Here is a 17,856-nt window from a genome sequence, read left to right as displayed (position 1 = left end):
ACGAGCCGAATCTACCCTCCAAGACTCTACATAAGAATAAAATGGAGTTAGAATAACCAAGTCCTTTTCCATTCCACCCTACCCCACAGCACTGCCACCAACTCCACCACAATAACCTTGAAAACCATAGCTCCTATCCCCAAAGCACCGTCATCTGTTCCCACAAAACACTGGCCCTTTCTGCTTGTCCTAAAGCTACTCCCCCACACTGCCACCTACCCTCAAAAGAATACATGGCTACACTGTCTGGATAGATGTGTTGCAGCAAAGTTTGTACTATGTTGTGACTTGGACACAGCCAATTGCTTTGGTCAGGCGATTGACATGAGTGTGGAACTTCGATGCATTGCCTGGATTAGGTCTATATGCTTCTCTAAAGATACCCAAGCATCGTTAATGGACAAGCTATTTGATGGCGCTCGCCTTTTAAGCAAGAAAGTGGACTAGGCCCCAGACAGATTCCTTGGGTCTGTCTGCCTCCGCCACGCAATTTCATCACAAATCTCATCCCCTTTTGGCTACAGTAGGGTTTTTCAACTCTGCCAGCGACAGACCCTGCTACAAACCCAACAGGTCTCCCAGTTCTTTCATGGCCATGGCACACAAAGGCAACGTCCAAGACATCATGCCACTGAGTGACCTGCTGCTACAACTGGTGCAGCTGCAAAACCTCTTGGTGTCCTTCCAGACACTGACTCACCCTATTGTAGGCAGTATCCAACATTTTCTCCAGGGAATTAGATTATGCCAGTGGCAGACCCCTCTCTCTATTCCACCCAGACTTAACAGTGGTGACGGATGTATCACTTCTGGGTTGGGAAGGTCATATGGGAGACAGAGATTAGGGAACCCTCGTCACCGACAGAGCTCCAACTCCACATCAAGCTGTTGGAGTAGGGAGAATTTCACTTGTCTTCTGGCCCACCATCATATGAGGGCTGGTGCAGCTTCTCACAGACAAGACTGTCAATGACGATGGTCTCATCAGGAAATGTCACACAAACGTGTTTGACAGCGAGCCGAGGATTCACTGGCTGCAGTTGTTTGGCCTGACGAACGGGCGCTGGAACTGCTTAGTTGAATTTGACTTCCTCCCAGGTACGCTGCCCGAAGATACAGAAGAATCCTTACTCTGTTGTATTGAATATAGTTGAGAAGCATATGGGAGAGACGGCGATCTACCATCCTGATGAGACCATGGTAATTAACTGGAACGGTCGAAACATTGACTATACAGGGATTATGTCTTCTGAGAATCGCCTTTGCTTAACTTGTATTGTACAATGGTAATTTACAGCCCTGCTTTTGTGTACAAAATGTGGATCGGACTGTTTTATCATCATATCACTTTCATCTTGAGCACTGCGCAGTCATCACTGAACAATTTATATATACACTTGCTGCTGAGAATACAATTAGAATTTTGGGAAATGAAAAGGCCTCATCTGAATTCTAATCATGATAAAAAAAGGTGTATTAATATCTGCCCAGGGCCTGCATATGTGATACAGACCTGTGAGATAATGAACTCATAGACCTCTATAGTTGTTCACAGTGCTCTGGGAAGTGCTTTTATGCGTCTACGCTTGTCACTTCTGGAGCACAATGACGTCAACACTGAGCTGCATGATACCTCCTGCGTGCAGCAGGACTGCTTTAAAGTTTGAGGATTCAGTCTGGCGTGTGGGAAATATTCATAAGGTGAGGAATCTGCAGGTAAAGGAGTATCCACCAGAAAGAGCGTTACCGACGGCAAGTAACTGGTTTGTTATGTTTTCCTGCAGTTGTATTTTATCTAATTCCGGGTGGTGAACTCCGCTCGCAGAGATTTCCATACTCCGCGGAGCTTGCGGAGTTCCTAAATAATCCGTACCGTGAAGCGTAGCAAGGTTTTTTTCCACACCGCGCTCTTCAACGTCATGTACTGGAGTAAGGAAAATCCACCTCCTGATGAGATTTTTCCTTGCTCGCGATTGCCAAGGTCTAGTTGGTGAGCAAAAGCATCTTCCTGGCGAGATTCGTCGTCGGATTTCTCAATGCAAGTGGTCGCCGCAGGTCACAACCACTCGCGTTGAGAAACTTTCCTTGGCATTGACAAAGCTTCCGCTCAAGTAGAAGCAGCTGCACCCTCTTGCGCTACACATGGTGCCATTCACGATAAATTTTACAGGGCGGGACAAACAATCGGAGATTAAAATCACCACGAACGGCATGACTCTAACGCACTCCGCTGCTCGTAGAACTCCGCATAGTGCGGCGCAGTTTTTTGACACTTCGCAGAGTTCTTCATTGAGGACCACCACCTAGGCTTAATCTTATCATGAAAATCTAGATTTCAGTCATATGTTAAGAAACAAGGGTGAGTAGAAACCTTTTGGGTGGAGAAAATTTAAGACATTTATATTGTGAATTTTTTGGTAATTAGTTAATTTTTGCAAGTACTAACACTTCTCTTTGTAAAATAAATACCTTGAGATTTTTTAAACTTTCAGATACTCAAATTGTGGATTTTGTTGCAATTAAAACATTTTCGAGGCCTGAAATATCTTTGGAGGTTGCATGCTGGCAGCCTAAGTTATCCTGCAAGAGTTGCTTGATTAAACCACAATATGTGCTATCTCATGTAGTCAGGTTGTTAAAAGCTTTTCTGCAACTCAAGATATGCCTTACTTTTCGCCTGGTTTGGATGCATTTCTCATGTTTAGTGAGATTTCCTTTCTGAGTATAACGTTTCCGGCTTTCCCCTCCTGTAGAAGGCTTTAGTCCAGTGTGAATTCTCTCATGTCAAGTGACATTGTATTCATGATTAAACCTTATCTGACATTCAGAACACACATAAGGCTTTTTTCTCCCGTGTGAGTTCGCTCATGACAAGTGAGAAGTAATTTGTAAACAAAACTTTGCTTGCATTTCGAGCACTCATAAGGCTTTTCCCCAGTGTGGGATCTCTCATGAAGCATAACACTGTCTTTCGGATACAAGCTTTTATGGCATAAGGATTTTCTCCAGTGTGGAGTTTCTCATGGTAAGATAGCGTTTTTCTCTGCAGCTTTTCTGTCATTCAGAGCACTCATAAGGTTTTTCATCAGTATGGAGTCGCTTATGGTTAGCGAGGCTGTGCCTATCAAATAGGAATTTCTGGCATTCACAGCGTTGGTAATGTTTTTCCCTGTGTGCGTCTGCTCATGTAGTGTGAGATTGCATTTAAAATTGATGCTTTTCTGGCATTTGGAGCACTAAATTATTTTTGATGGTGAGTTTTCTTATGGTGCATGTAACCATCTCTACCTCTGAATCTTTTCTGACATTTAGAACACTGATAATGTTTTTCCCCAGTGTGGATTCTCACATGTGCAGTGAGATAATATTTTTGGCTGAAACATTTTTGGCATTCGGAGCACTGATAAGGTTTTTCCCCAGTGTGTGTTCTTATATGCTGAATGAGACGTCTTTTTTCACTGAAACATTTCTGGCATTCCGAGCACCTATAAGGTTTTTCCCCAGTGTGGGTTCTTACATGCTGAATGAGACGTCTTTTTTGACTGAAACATATCTGGCATTCAGAGCACCTAAAAGGTTTTTCCCCAGTGTGGGTTCTTATATGGTGATTGAGACTGATTTTTTCACTGAAACATTTGTGGCATTCAGAGCACTGATAAGGTTTTTCTCCAGTGTGGGTTCTTATATGCTGAGTGAGATAGCATTTTTCACTGAAACATTTGTCGCATTCAAAGCACTTATAAGGTTTTTCCCCAGTGTGGGTCCTTGTATGTTTAATGAGTCTTCTTTTCTCAGAGAAACATTTCTGGCATTCAGAGCACTGATAAGGTTTTTCCCCAGTGTGGAATCGCACATGTGCCATTAGAAGTGATTTAACTTTGAAATCTTTTGGGCATTCAGAGCACTGATAAGGTTTTTCCCCAGTGTGGAATCTCACATGTGCATTTAGAAGTGATTTAAGTTTGAAATCTTTTGGGCATTCAGAGCACTGATAAGGTTTTTCCCCAGTGTGGGTTCTTATATGCTGAGTGAGACTGAGTTTGTTTATGAAACATTTCTGACATTCAGAGCATGAATAAGGTTTTTCCCCAGTGTGGGATATTGTATGTCGAGAAAGTCTTCTTTTGTCACGGAAACATTTCTGGCATTCAGAGCACTGATAAGGGTTTTCCCCAGTGTGGTTTTTTATATGCAGCGTGAGATGCCTTTTTTCATTGAAACATTCCTGGCATTCAGAGCACTGATAAGGTTTTTCCCCAGTGTGGGTTCTTATGTGCTGTGTGAGACTACTTTTTACACTGAAACATTTCTGGCATTCAGAGCACTGATAAGGGTGTTCCACAGAATGGGTTATTGCATGTCGAGAAAGACTTTGTTTGTGACAAAACCTTTCTTGGCATTCAGAGCACTGATAAGGTTTTTCCCCAGTGTGGATTCTCACATGTGCAGTTAGAACTGATTTAAATTTGAAATGCTTTGGGCATTCAGAGCACTGATAAGGCTTTTCCCCAGAGTGGATTCTTGTATGTTCAGTGAGTCTGCTTTTGTAAATAAAACATTTCTGGCATTCAGAGCACTGAAAAGGTTTTTCTCCATTGTGGGTTTTTCTATGATGAGTGAGATTGTTTTTGTCAATAAAACATTTCTGGCAATCCGTGCACTGATAAGGTTTATACCCAGTGTGGGTTCTTCTATGCCGAGTGAGACTGCTTTTGTCAATGAAACATTTCTGGCAATCCGTGCACTGATAAGGTTTTTCCCCAGTGTGGGTCCTTGTATGTATAGTAAGTCCTCTTTTGTTACTAAAATATTTCTGGCATTCCGAGCACTGGTAAGGTTTTTCCACAGAGTGGGTTAATACATGTCGAGAAAGATTTTGTTTGTTACAAAACCTTTTCTGGCATTCAGAGCACTGATAAGGTTTTTCCCCAGAGTGGATTCTCATATGGTCAGTGAAATAAGATTTACGACTGAAACTTTTTTGGCATTCAAAGCACTGGTAAGGGTTTTCCACAGAGTGGGTTAATACATGTCGAGAAAGACTTGGTTTGTTACAAAACCTTTTCTGGCATTCAGAGCACTGATGAGGTTTTTCCCCAGTGTGGATTCTCATATGCTCAGCGAGATAAGATTTACGCCTGAAACTTTTTTGGCATACTTTGCACGGAGAGTTTTTTCCCCCCGTGTGGATTCTCATATGCTCAGTGAGATAAGATTTACGCTTGAAACTTTTTTGGCATACTTTGCACTGAGACAGGTTTTTCCCAGTGTGCATTCTCTCAAATTCAGTGAGATGAGATTTATGGCTGAATCTTTCTTGGCACAGGTAACTTTTTTCCCCAACTTGGGTTATTTTGCTTTGATTGAGGTGGGTTTGAACACTGAATTTGTTCTCACAGCCCGTGTTTTTATAAGGTGTATTCATTGAGTTACATTTAATTTTCTCTTCCTTATATGCCACGGTAAGAGTGAACCCGATTTTAGAGTCGGGCTTGTTTAGATAATGTTCAGTATTTATCTCTAAAAGAAATTGTGTGTTTTACACTTGAATTGAGCAAAATATGTCTGGAAGCAGCCCTGTAACACCTGTCGAAATGTTTCTAGCAGATAATAGTCTTTTGGTTATAGCCTCTCCGGCAGCAACTTATTTTGTGACTGAAGTTTTTCTCAAATCTATTTGTATAGGTTCTTAGCAATACAGTAATAAGGTGTTAGTCTGATATTTAATTATTAAACTGAGAAGTACCTTTTTGCACTGATTTAATGGAAGTAACCGAGAACATTAGAACATGCACAGTACTATTGTGGATCACCAGTCACAGAACATCAGTTCCTTTTACCCTTTTTATGTTTGGTGTAAGGTGTAGTTCTGAAGACGAGGATTTATTTACATTAGCTATAGCGCAACGGTGCTCATTTAATCAGTTTTTACACATCACTCCTGCACAGCAGATAATGTCGAGGCGATTTACATAGAATTACAGAACAGAATACATTAAAAAGGAAACATTCTGAGATGGTCATGAAAACAATAAAGTGGTGGATTTTTAAGGTTTTCGCCAGAGTGAGCAGAGTGGGTCGTGGTGTTCTATCCAGAGGCAGATAGTCTCAAACTTGCGTAACTGGTTAAAAACGGTTGTTGAACAAATGTGATTTTCCAATCTTTTGATTGTTTGCTTGTCAGTTTTGGAGTCTTCTTTCAGCGTCTTTTCTTTGATGGTCTGCAGAAGAAACCTTTTGTTATAACTTTCTTTTATGCAGTGTCTGCTTCCCCTCTGGAATTAGATGATGCTTTAGATGAACGTTAGTCTGTCATGCTGCGGCAATCTGTCTTTCTGATAATATTTCAGATGAGGATGCTGTGATTGGTCTTTCTGGCATTATTTCTGATGCTGTGTTCACAGATATGACTTTGCTCTGGGTTAATGAAATGCAAAATTAGAGACTTCACTTACAGGTATAGTACTTTCCTCAGCTCCCACTTCCTCGCCACACCTAGGTTTTGGAAATTGTTTAAACTTAGAATGCTGGATGTCCTTCAGTTTTTCAGAATAATCCTTCTTATGGCACTAACATTCAGTTGCCCGGTGCTAAATCTTGCTTTCTTCATGCGTAATTTCAATCACCTATAGTATTAAAATTAAATAGTTAATACATGTAGATTTTCCCAAAAATAATTTACAAGCCATATCAATGCAGAATTGCAGAATTTTGAAAATGTTGAGCTGTTCTTCAGACAGAGCAGAGTATAGTATGGTAGCCTGAGAGTACTTGGATGTGTGAGGATTTGTAGAATGTATTAAGCTCACAAAGGATACACGTACCCTATGGACTTGTAACATTGAATCCCAAAGGCAGACATTAAAGTCATATGGACTGGCACCAAACAGATATTTAAAAAAGAATACTATTAATTAATTTTTAATCTAGATTTCTGGGATGGAAATTTCTCCTCCACGGACAACAGGCATTTGCCTCTGCCCTGAGTTACCACCTACTTGTATCTGATATCCTGACTTTTGAGTTCTGTCCTCTGCCGCACGCAAATCTATTGTGTATTGCGAGGACTATGCCTAGACCTATCCCTCAACTATGGTCCTTAGTATGAATCAAGGGCAATGAAATTAAGGCGTACTTTCATGTGTTCATTTTATTCCACCTGATTATCAGTTGTAGGTTTTTCTGCACCTGAATGTACCGGGTGCAGAAAAAATAGGACACCCTTTTTTTCCAGACAGAAATTTTTTACTGAAATGACGCACCAGACTCTGGGTGCAGCAGAAGCAGCCAAGACTTATGCTGTTTTTTTACTAACTGGGGGAAACACACAATTCTTGCCTCTGTTAGAAAATGCTTTCCTCTTCCCTCCCCTGCTTCACCCATCTCCCCCCAACCAACCACATGCATATATCTACCACCTGCTTAAATCAAGTGGTAAATAAAAGAAAAACACTATGAAATTTGGTTTGACAGGCAGAAGAATCTGTTCCTCGTGGCAACTCCCCAGTCCATGGTGTCTAACTTGTAACTGCACTTTACTGGGATAAATCTACCACAAAACAATTACATGAGATTTTTCTGCCACTCCAGTACTGTGCAACTTCTAACAAGGGACTATGAGAGGTATTGGACGGGTCCTGTGACCTGGAGGGCCACACCAAGTGTGCCCTCATTTAAGGCAGAGGACTGTCAAGGGTTTACCAGCTAGAGCGGTGGTGGCAATGCACCCTGTTGTAAGGATCAATAGCCTTATGATATCTTTGCATCATGGTCAGTGGAGTGGGGTCCTGCTGACACACTTATGTAATGCTCCATTTCTATGCCTGTGCCCAGACTTTGCACTAACATCAAGTGTGTGTTTAGGGTGTTGGTGTGCGTAGAATAAATGCAATGTGAGAGTGCGACAGGGTAAACCGCATCTCCTGCCTGACAGTTGTGTATACGAGTGGGACCATCTATCCCTCTTTTATACCCTAGTTCAAAGTCCTCTGTTACCAAGGAATAATGTGCTCTACAAAGTACTCAGGTGCCTGCTGTGACACCAGGGATGGTGTCAGCCTGACAGTTTATCTAAGTTGAGGGGACATCACCTGCAGGCTGAATTACTTAATGGAGAAGCTGGGTACCTGTCCTGAAGAGCCTAGAAGTCTGCCTAGAAGCTTGCCTGTCTGGTGAGAAAGGGAAGGGAGTTTGACTATCCAGCAGGGGGACAAGGCTGTCCTGGAAAAAGCAAGGTCCGACACATCCCCGTTATCTGTAGGGCGGGCCGGAACGCCATCCAGCAGGACCAGCTAGTTTGAGGGACCCCCTCCTCCCCCGCCAAGACTTTCCCAACAGTTCAAGGCAGAAAATAAAAGTCTACGACAACATGATTGTTGAGGCCCAGTAGGACGATTATGTGCTGCCAACAGGCCCGTTCAAGGTTTCACTTGTCAAATTCCTAACACAACAGGGTCTGAATCTATTCACTTCCTGTAGAGCCTGTGTTGGGCTTTTAGCTGCTGGATTTTGGAATACTCTGTGTCAGAGGCCCATGAGGAACTACAAATACTCCAGTGTCGAACACCATGTCTGAGCTTACGCCTGTGGTCCAAGCGGCCACAGTGTGGGCTCAATTGCTGATGGTCGGGCCTCCAGAGGGGCTGCACTTACCGACAGGCCAGGTGTGACTGCTACCTTGGAACTGCTGATCTTCAGGCAACTGCAAAGAAAAGACAGAGTGGGTGCCCTACTGAATGCAATCCTACATCCAGGACAAAAGCACTCCACAAAAGCCTGCTGGTGGGTCACTGCCCTCTCGAGTCTTCGGGCGTGCCATTCAAGTGTCGGGAAACAGGAAAGAGACCCAGACAAGACTGACATCCTGTGAAAGGGTAAGACGCTTACGACAGAGCATACAAGCATCGGGGTGACTGGAGTGACAGACCTGCACCTATACTATATTCATGATACTCCTAAATGCCCCAGAGGGCAAGAGGGTATCAGAACCGGACGCACCTGTCTGCAGCACATGGTAGTCTGGCATGCCTGCACTATCTTTTCACCCAGACTGTCCATAAAGATGATTTCAGAGCCACTACGCACATAGCAGTGGGAATCACAGACCATTCGCTGGTGGAGGTGCAACTCGATAGTCCGGTTGTGGACTTCATGCTACCCTCAAGGGTTGATCCATGATATTTAAAAGACAAGACGTTCAAAGCTCATATGAGAGATGGTGCAGACTTCTATTTTAAGACGAACGGGCGGCCTGTTGAATCAGCTTGCGTGCTATAGGATGAATTCAAGCCAGTGATCCTTGAGGACACTGACAACAAGGGGACGGAAATACTGGGAGAGACTTCCTGAAAGACCTGACCCTGCCAATGCCAACAAATGAGGACGGAGACGCACTAGACCAAGACCTGACAGTAGACTAAATAAATAAGACAATAGGAACCTTGCAAACAGGGCACGCGACGGGGCCTAATGAGCTCCCCATAGAGTTAAATAAAAGCACGAAGGATAAAATCAGGGAGTGCCTCCAGAAGAGGTTTCAGACTTCCTGAAAATAAGGGTGTCTCCCAGAGGACCAAAGAACGTCTGAGGTGGTGGTCATCCCAAAAAAGGACAAACCAGTAACTGAGTTTGGGTCTCATAGACCTACCTCCCTGCTTAATTTTGAGACTAAGGTCCTTGCGAACGCCCTGGAGATCTGCATGCGGACAGTAGCTTTATGCCACACGAGGGAACGCGCTTAAATCTCCGACACCTTAATGGAGTACCACATGCAACAGGGAATTCCTTTGCTGAACCAGTGGTGCTGCTGTCAAGCTCTTGTATGTATTTACAACAAGGGGTGGTGAGGGACAGAGTCTCTGAATTAAGCAGAAAGCTCTCACCCAGTCAAGAGATCAGGGCTAGATCGAACACCATTTTTTAGCTCACTGCACCATCCCAGTTTCAGAACCTGGCTGTATGCAAATTAGTCTGTTCCTGTCCCAGTGCATGATGGGAACAGAGCAAACCAAACTACAAAAGCCAATTCTTACACTGGGAAGGAAACAAGCTCCCGGGGACCGGTTTCTGGCATTACAGCCGTCTTCGGCCCGGTTTGCTTGAATCCTGATGGTGCAATGAGCAAGGGTCTCACATCTGAGAATACCCTTCCACGCTTAGGGTGGACAAAAATATTTACAACAAGGGGTGGTGAGGGACAGAGTCTCTGAATTAAGCAGAAAGCTCTCACCCAGTCAAGAGATCAGGGCTAGATCCAACACCGTTTTTTAGCTCACTGCACCATCCCAGTTTCAGAACCTGGCTGTATGCAAATTAGTCTGTTCCTGTCCCAGTGCATGATGGGAACAGGGCAAACCAAACTACAAAAGCCAATTCTTACACTGGGAAGGAAACAAGCTCCCGGGGACCGGTTTCTGGCATTACAGCCGTCTTCGGCCCGGTTTGCTTGAATCCTGATGGTGCAATGAGCAAGGGTCTCACATCTGAGAATACCCTTCCACGCTTAGGGTGGACAAAAATATTTACAACAAGGGGTGGTGAGGGACAGAGTCTCTGAATTAAGCAGAAAGCTCTCACCCAGTCAAGAGATCAGGGCTAGATCCAACACCGTTTTTTAGCTCACTGCACCATCCCAGTTTCAGAACCTGGCTGTATGCAAATTAGTCTGTTCCTGTCCCAGTGCATGATGGGAACAGGGCAAACCAAACTACAAAAGCCAATTCTTACACTGGGAAGGAAACAAGCTCCCGGGGACCGGTTTCTGGCATTACAGCCGTCTTCGGCCCGGTTTGCTTGAATCCTGATGGTGCAATGAGCAAGGGTAAGAGTGGTCTGCTCAATTCAGACACTCTGTTCATCACCACCCCCTTTTCTGTATCGTTTTTGGCCACTATAGGTGTGGCAGGGTATACTCAGACATGAGTCCCTTTCTCACTGCTCCATCAGGATTCAAGCAAGCCGGGCCGAAGACAGCTGAAATGCCAGAAACCGGTCCCCGGTAGCTTGTCTCCTTTCTGGTGAAGAATTGGCTTGGTAGTTTAGTCTGCCTTGTTCCCATGATGCACTGGGCCAGGGACAGACTGATTTGCATATAGCCAGGTTCTGAGCTGGGATGGGGCAGTGAGATAAATAACGGTGATGGATCAAGCCCTGATCTTTTGACTGGGTAAGAGTGGTCTGCTCAATTCAGACACTCTGTTCATCACCACCCCCTTTTCTGTATCGTTTTTGGCCACTATAGGTGTGGCAGGGTATACTCAGACATGAGTCCCTTTCTCACTGCTCCATCAGGATTCAAGCAAGCCGGGCCGAAGACGGCTGAAATGCCAGAAACCGGTCTCCGGTAGCTTGTCTCCTTTCTGGTGAATAATTGGCTTGGTAGTTTAGTCTGCCCTGTTCCCATGATGCACTGGGCCAGGGACAGACTGATTTGCATATAGCCAGGTTCTGAGCCGGGATGGGGCAGTGAGATAAATAACGGTGATGGATCAAGCCCTGATCTTTTGACTGGGTAAGAGTGGTCTGCTCAATTCAGACACTCTGTTCATCACCACCCCCTTTTCTGTATAAGCTCTTGTATGTGGCCCCTCTAGCATGCATGCGCGTCAATAATACAGTCTCCCGAGTCTTTGCCGTCCGACAGGGATGTTCTTTGTCTCCTCTGCTCTTCACACATACGTAGGTTCGCCAGGACCTCTCATATGGGGTATTCCAGTTGATCAAGAGTGGGATGAGAGAATCTCCCTCTACGCTGATGTTTTGGTGTAGGATACGTAATCAGCCTTCTCGAGTGAACGAATCCTACAAATCTTTCACATATTTGGAGATTATTAAGAATATAGGATCAATTGGAAGACGTCCTTAATATTCCTGCTGGTGGCAGGGATCCTGCGGCTGGACTCTACGTGCACAGTTCAAGTGGCACTACATGGCTTTAAATATTTAGGCGTGTTCATTACAAGAGAGCCACAGGCAGGAACATACTCCTGAAATTAGACCGGCTTTGCTGGGATGCCCCACACTTGCGGGCACTCCCGCTTTCTGTACTGGGCTGGGTGGTCCTATTTAAAGTGATGACCCTCCAGGGTTTCCTGTACATCGTGCAAAAAAACGTCCTTTAAGATCCCACCAGACATTTTCTTTTAAAAAGTAGACTGAGAACTTCGCCTCCTGTTGTGGGATGGTGGCTCTTCAAGCTGAGTAAGGTGCAGAGGGGAGTTCAAGGTGGACCAGCGGTCCGGAGCATTCGCAAGCATTACTGGGACACGCAGCTGATGGCAGTCAACAACTGGGTTTTTGCGGACCGTGAGGATCCTGCTTACTGGGTAGATAGATTGGCCATGGGCAAGAGAGGTTACCCCACCCCGGTGCTGTATCGAAGAAAGTATGAGTGCACCCTACCTACTCATACCCAAACTTTGGTAAGGGTGTGGAGAGAGGCTACCAAGTGTTTAGGCTGAGAAGGTAAGCTGACTGAAATTACTCCACTGTATGATGGTGATCTCTTAAGTGCAGTGGGAGGATTGCAGGGCTTTACAAAATAGGGATTGATTAGCTTAGAACGGCCGGGCGATGTGTGGAGGAGACAGGCGCTTGTGTCCTTCACGATCCTACAACAAAGGTATATTAGGTGACTAAAGACGGTTCTGACATTTGCAGGTGGGTCACGCTCTGCAAATGTAAATGTAAATGTCAAGGTATTTGTAGAGCGCGCTGCCACCAAGCGGTTTCCTGGCGCTATTACTCATACCGCTGTGGAACCCTTCCTGGCTTTCCCTGTGAAGTGTCCACTCCTGGGCACCCCCAGGGTGAAGCCAGGCATCCTAGCGCTGTTGGGGCCGGTGGGGGCCGGTGTAGAGGTTAAGCAAGCTATTGCCCAGAGTTGCAGCGAGGGACCCATGATTAGACAAGGCACCGAGGCGAGAATTGTCAGGTCTGAGGAAATTGAGCCCAAGACCCGCCGAGGCGGGAATTGAACCCTGGTCCCGGGCCAGAACTCTGCATCAGGGTCTGCCGCTCTAACCATTGAGCCAAACTCCTCCGAAAAAGCAATTTCAACCATTTATAGGAAGTTTATCTACAATTCTCTGGATCCCTTGGGATCCAAAGAATTGACCAACTTTTGTGTTTTTCAAAAACAAGCTTTCAAAGCTGGAGTTGATTTTTAAAAACCAATAACTAATCACCCTCACACCCTTGGAACTTTCTCCCTGATTAATTTTCTCCCAGGAAGTGGGTTTCATTTAAAAACAAATTCTCATCACGACTGCCAGGTATTCCCTGGTGGTCCTGAATAAGAGAAAAATACATCAGACTGCTTTATCTAAAAAGGAATGGTCGTACGATGTATTTACAGGCAGACCATCCGTTTTTTGGACAGGGTACTCCACCACGCTTGTGAAGGAGTACCCTGCTCACCAAACTATAAATCAAGACCTTTATCTTGTCTGTGCTATGCATGTATCTCTAGGTCTGCTTCCTTATGTCCATCAGTCTTTGTATTAGTTACCTGTTATTGAGGCTTGTGTGTTTAGTACAGCGTAATCTTACGGTGTGTGTGTGGGTTTATAGGAACCCTGCGGTTTAATCTGCACCTGTTGTTTATGCGGTGTTCTCACACCCTTGTAATTATAAAAAGTATGTTACAGGCGGCCAGGTGTCTCTTGCCCATGACTTCTGCGGAAGTAATGGTGCACAGTTAACAGCAGCAACATTGCAAAGTGTCAAGAGCCTGATTTAGAGTTCGCTGGCAGGGTTAGTCAGACACAAACGTGACGGATATCCTGGCCGCCGTATTACAAGCACCACTGAATATAATATATGAGAGCCTCATTTCTTTCTTTCGTACTTTCTATTTCCCTTGTTTTTATCATCTTTACTAGCTGTACCCGGCCACGCGTTGCTGTGGCTCAGTCTGGTTAAATGGAAAAGAAAGAAAAGGACAAGCGCACGTTTCTAATATGTTTAATTTCACAATGCTTGTGGGTATACAATATTTTTTGTTGTTCCATTGTCTGTGCAGATGTAGAGATTGTCTGGTTTGCCGACTCTAGAACACGCAACATATAATTATTTTTTTTTTAAACTTTATTTTTGTTGCAGGTACATACACATTTAGTCTCCGCCCGTGGGCTGCCTTTCCATAGTAGCAATCGTGTGCTGACCGAGTATATAGTTATGGACACGGCCCATCAGCCCACATCCCGGAGGCCGGGCGGCGCAACTGTAGTCAGTCAATCAGACATTACATAGCCATCATCAGTGCGTATCATCCATGTCGAGTCGGTACCTTGCATTTTTCATATAATAACCCCCCCCTCCCTCAACTATGTTCAGTGCGACTGAACAACGCACCCCCAACAAGTTTGTTGCCTCTTCATTTCCTTTGCCGCAGAACCATCGGTGTAATTTCCCTACCGCCACAATTGTACCCTCCACCACCTCCCCCCATCCTCACACTACCCACCCGCACAGCACCATTTCAGTCTTTGCTTCTAAAGTGTCGCCATGATGTTGCAGACCTCCCCACTCGTGCCTTTGCAGTTACGGGATCAATCCCACTCCTATTGTGGGCCCCCCATGTCCTGACCCAGCACACCTCACTGCCCTCCCTCCAAACCATGATACTGTCTCCATTTCACCCAGACCCTGTGAAACTTCTTGGGGCACCCCCTCGCCTTATACGTCACCCTTTCTCCCGCCATGTAGAGATCCAGGCCCCTTCTCCATTCCTCTATGTCCGGCGTCTCCGCGGCCCCCCAGTATTTTGCGATGTCCCTCTTGGCCACCACTAGCGCCAGGACCAAAAATATAAGGTGGTTGCGTGGTAAATCAACGTCGTTGGTCATGCCCAGCAACGCCAGTTTCGGGTCGCGCTCCAATTCTATTCCTAGGACCTCCCCCAGTTCCGCGAAAATGTGTGTCCAGTATATGCTTATGTTATCACATGACCATATTGTGTGGTAGAAGTCACCTGGGTATTGTTGGCATCTAAGACATCGGGGGTCCGTTATTTTCCCTGTTTTCAGGAGACGCACTCTGTCGAAGTAAGTCCTGTGGAGTACGTTCAGCTGAATGAGTCGCAACCGTGACTTAATAGCTACTTCTCGTGGGTGCATCAAGACCATTTCCCAATCCAAGTCCTCCATCCCGCCTACCTCCACCTCCCATACTCTTCTAAGTTTCGTTAGGTCCCCCAGCATATTGTTAGTGAGTGTCTTGTATGTGAGCGAGACCGCCTGGTGAGTTATCTGTTCCTGCAGGAGCCTACCTTCCAGCGGAGCGTATTCTGGCAAATCTGCGGGTATGATGTTTTGGGTTCTCCATGCATGGGCTAATTGTGTATGTTTAAATAGTTGCGATCGGTGTAGTCCATACTCCATTTGTAGCCTGTCAAACGACTTCAGTTCCCCCCTGTATTCGACATCGCCGATATGTGAAATACCTATATCGTCCCATCGTTGGAAACCTTTCAGTTTTTTAAGTTCAGGCAGCCAATGGCATTGCCATAACGGCGTCTGTCTGGTCGGTCTCTTATCCCACCCCATACGCTTTGTCGCTCTTGTCCACGCCTGTAGCGTGAGCAGTGTTGCCGGTAGAAGCGACCTTCATGTCTTACCGCCGTACAGATAGTGATATACACTGTGGGGTGACAATTTTTATCGTTCTAGTGCGTATGTCGGGTGGTCGGCCGGGGCATGGATCCACTCGTTGATTGGCGTCAGGTGCTCCACCCAGTAGTACGCTTCTAGATTAGGCAAGGAAATCCCCCCACTGTACTGTTGCCGCTGGAGCGTCTGAAGTGCAATGCGTGGTTGTTTCCCCAACCACAGAAAAGAGCGCAGGTCTGCGTGGACTCTAGGGAGCGTGGCAGCCGGTAGGGGGTAATATTCGTTTTGGAGGGCATAGAGGAACTTGGGGAGGGTAATCATTTTGTACATTGCGGCCCTCCCTAACAGGGTGAGTGGGAATTGTCTCCATCTATTCATGTCCTCTACCGCCTCCGTCATGACTCGTTCTATATTTCTGCGGAACGAGAGCGCCTTGTCCAGAGTGATATATACTCCCAGGTATTGAAACCCCTCAGCAGTGGTAAGCAGTTGGTCAGGTAGGGTCCCCCACGTATCCGCTCCCCGTGGGTCATAGTGTATGGATTTATTCCAATTTATTGTATGTCCCGCTCTTGCGCCAAAGCCCTCTAGTTCCCTGAATAACTCCGGGACCGAAGCCTCCGGTTCTGTTATGTATAGCAGCACAACGTCCGCGTACAACGATATTTTTTCCTCCGTTTCCCCGCCCGTTTCCCCAAAGAAGCCGCGTATTTCGGGGTTTTGCCTAATCTTGGCGGCCAGGACCTCGATCGTGAGCGTGAATAGTAAGGGGGACAATGAGCATCCCTGTCTCGTGCCTCTGGACACCCGAAATTCCCTGGACAGTCTGCCGTTGACGCGAACACGTGCTGTCGGGGCTGTATACATTAACTCTATCCATCCCCGAAATTTTGAATCAAGGCCGAACCGTTGCAGTGCTGCCAAGAGGAATGGCCAGTGTACAGCATCGAACGCTTTTTCTGCGTCCAGGGACAAAAACCAGTGGGGTTCTTTTCTGTCTCTGACTTCCTGCAACCAATTGTGCGTGCGTCTCAAATTTAGTTTAGTTGCTCTGTCTGGCAGGAATCCGGACTGGTCTGCGTGAATGAGATCTGGGATTACCGACCGCAGGCGCGTCGCCAGTATTGTAGCCAGGATCTTCACCTCAATATTAAGGAGGGAAATGGGGCGGTATGAAGCACAGTCGTCAGGGGGTTTGCCCTGTTTGTGGATTGGTACTATGGTGGCCATGGCGAGGTCGGGTGGGAGTCGTCCCTCCTGATCCGACTCAGTATAGAGGGCCTTCAGATGGCGCGTCAACTAATCTGCTGTATGTTTAAAAAATTCCGCGGGGAAACCGTTGGGACCCGGCGTTTTCCCTGTTTTGAGCTTAAATATGGCCTTGGAGATCCCATCTAACGAGATATCCGCCTCCAGAGCCGAACTGGGCTCAGCGGCTAGCGCCGGCAGGTCTACACCCTCCATATATTGCAGTGCGTCTCCCACCGTCCCGAGGTCTCTCGCAGCATAAAAGTCTGCGTAGTGTGACGCAAAGGTATCAGCAATCCCGTGTTCGGTGCTCACAATGACGCCATCCGTCCGCCTAATCCGTTCCACCCATCTGGCCGCCCTCTCCTTCCTACTAAGCCATGCCAGGAGCTTGCCTGATTTATCGCCCACGTCAGAGAGTCGATGTAGGGTGGCTAGCGCCTGCGTCCGCGCCTCATTCAATGCTATTTCTCTATACTCCCGTTGCTTGTCCAGCAAAAGCCGCAGAGTACCGTCCTCCCTCGTGCCTGATATTCTCTCTCTAGTTGTATATTTCGGCCTCCAGTCCTACTAACACTGCCTGCTGCTTCCTACGATCCTCCCGCAACCTACTCTGTGCCCTGTCTCTCAGAACCGTTTTCATCGCCTCCCAAAAGGTCACTCCAGAGGCCACCGAGCCTTCATTCTCTGCTATGTAGACTTTAATGTCCGCCCTGAGGCCTCTCATCAGGTCTGGCTTCTGGAGATCCCAGGCTGCCATACGCCCCTGTGTGCCAGTCCTACCTCTGTCTGCCCCCACCTTAGCATACAATGGAGAGTGGTCCGAGATCCTGCGAGCCTTATACTCCGCCTCGTCACCAGTGGTGAGATATTGCCTGGCCACAAAAATATAGTCAAGTCAAGTCAAGTCAAGTCATGAAATTTATATAGCGCACTACATACCCAGAGGGTTTCAAGGCGCTTAGGAAGGGGAGGAGGATTATTTGTCAAATATCCACGT

The 17,856-nt window shown here is 46.2% G+C and overlaps 1 protein-coding gene and 1 long non-coding RNA gene across 2 annotated transcripts in view; both read right to left on the bottom strand.

Moving 5' to 3' along the window:
* Positions 1-3,115: 3,115 nt before the first annotated feature.
* LOC147663273 (uncharacterized) lies at positions 3,116-5,275 on the bottom strand. The gene is made up of 2 exons (XM_086950569.1): positions 3,570-5,275; positions 3,116-3,485 (listed from the first exon to the last, which is right to left on the bottom strand). The coding sequence occupies exons 1-2, from the start codon at positions 5,273-5,275 to the stop codon at positions 3,242-3,244; spliced, it is 1,950 nt and encodes a 649-aa protein (XP_086806695.1). The 3' UTR covers positions 3,116-3,241.
* A 475-nt stretch (positions 5,276-5,750) lies between these two features.
* The window catches only part of LOC147663272 (uncharacterized), a 75,100-nt gene continuing 62,994 nt past the window's right edge, over positions 5,751-17,856 (bottom strand). The window contains exon 4 of the long non-coding RNA XR_015305360.1: positions 5,751-6,626. This is a non-coding gene — a long non-coding RNA (uncharacterized LOC147663272). The remainder of the gene's footprint in view (positions 6,627-17,856) is intronic.

This window comes from Lissotriton vulgaris, unplaced genomic scaffold (assembly GCF_964263255.1).
Source record: "Lissotriton vulgaris unplaced genomic scaffold, aLisVul1.2 SCAFFOLD_5150, whole genome shotgun sequence".
Lineage (NCBI taxonomy): Eukaryota > Metazoa > Chordata > Amphibia > Caudata > Salamandridae > Lissotriton > Lissotriton vulgaris.
The sequence above is the reverse complement of the archived record's forward strand: the minus strand, read 5'-3'. Positions and strand labels throughout refer to the sequence as shown.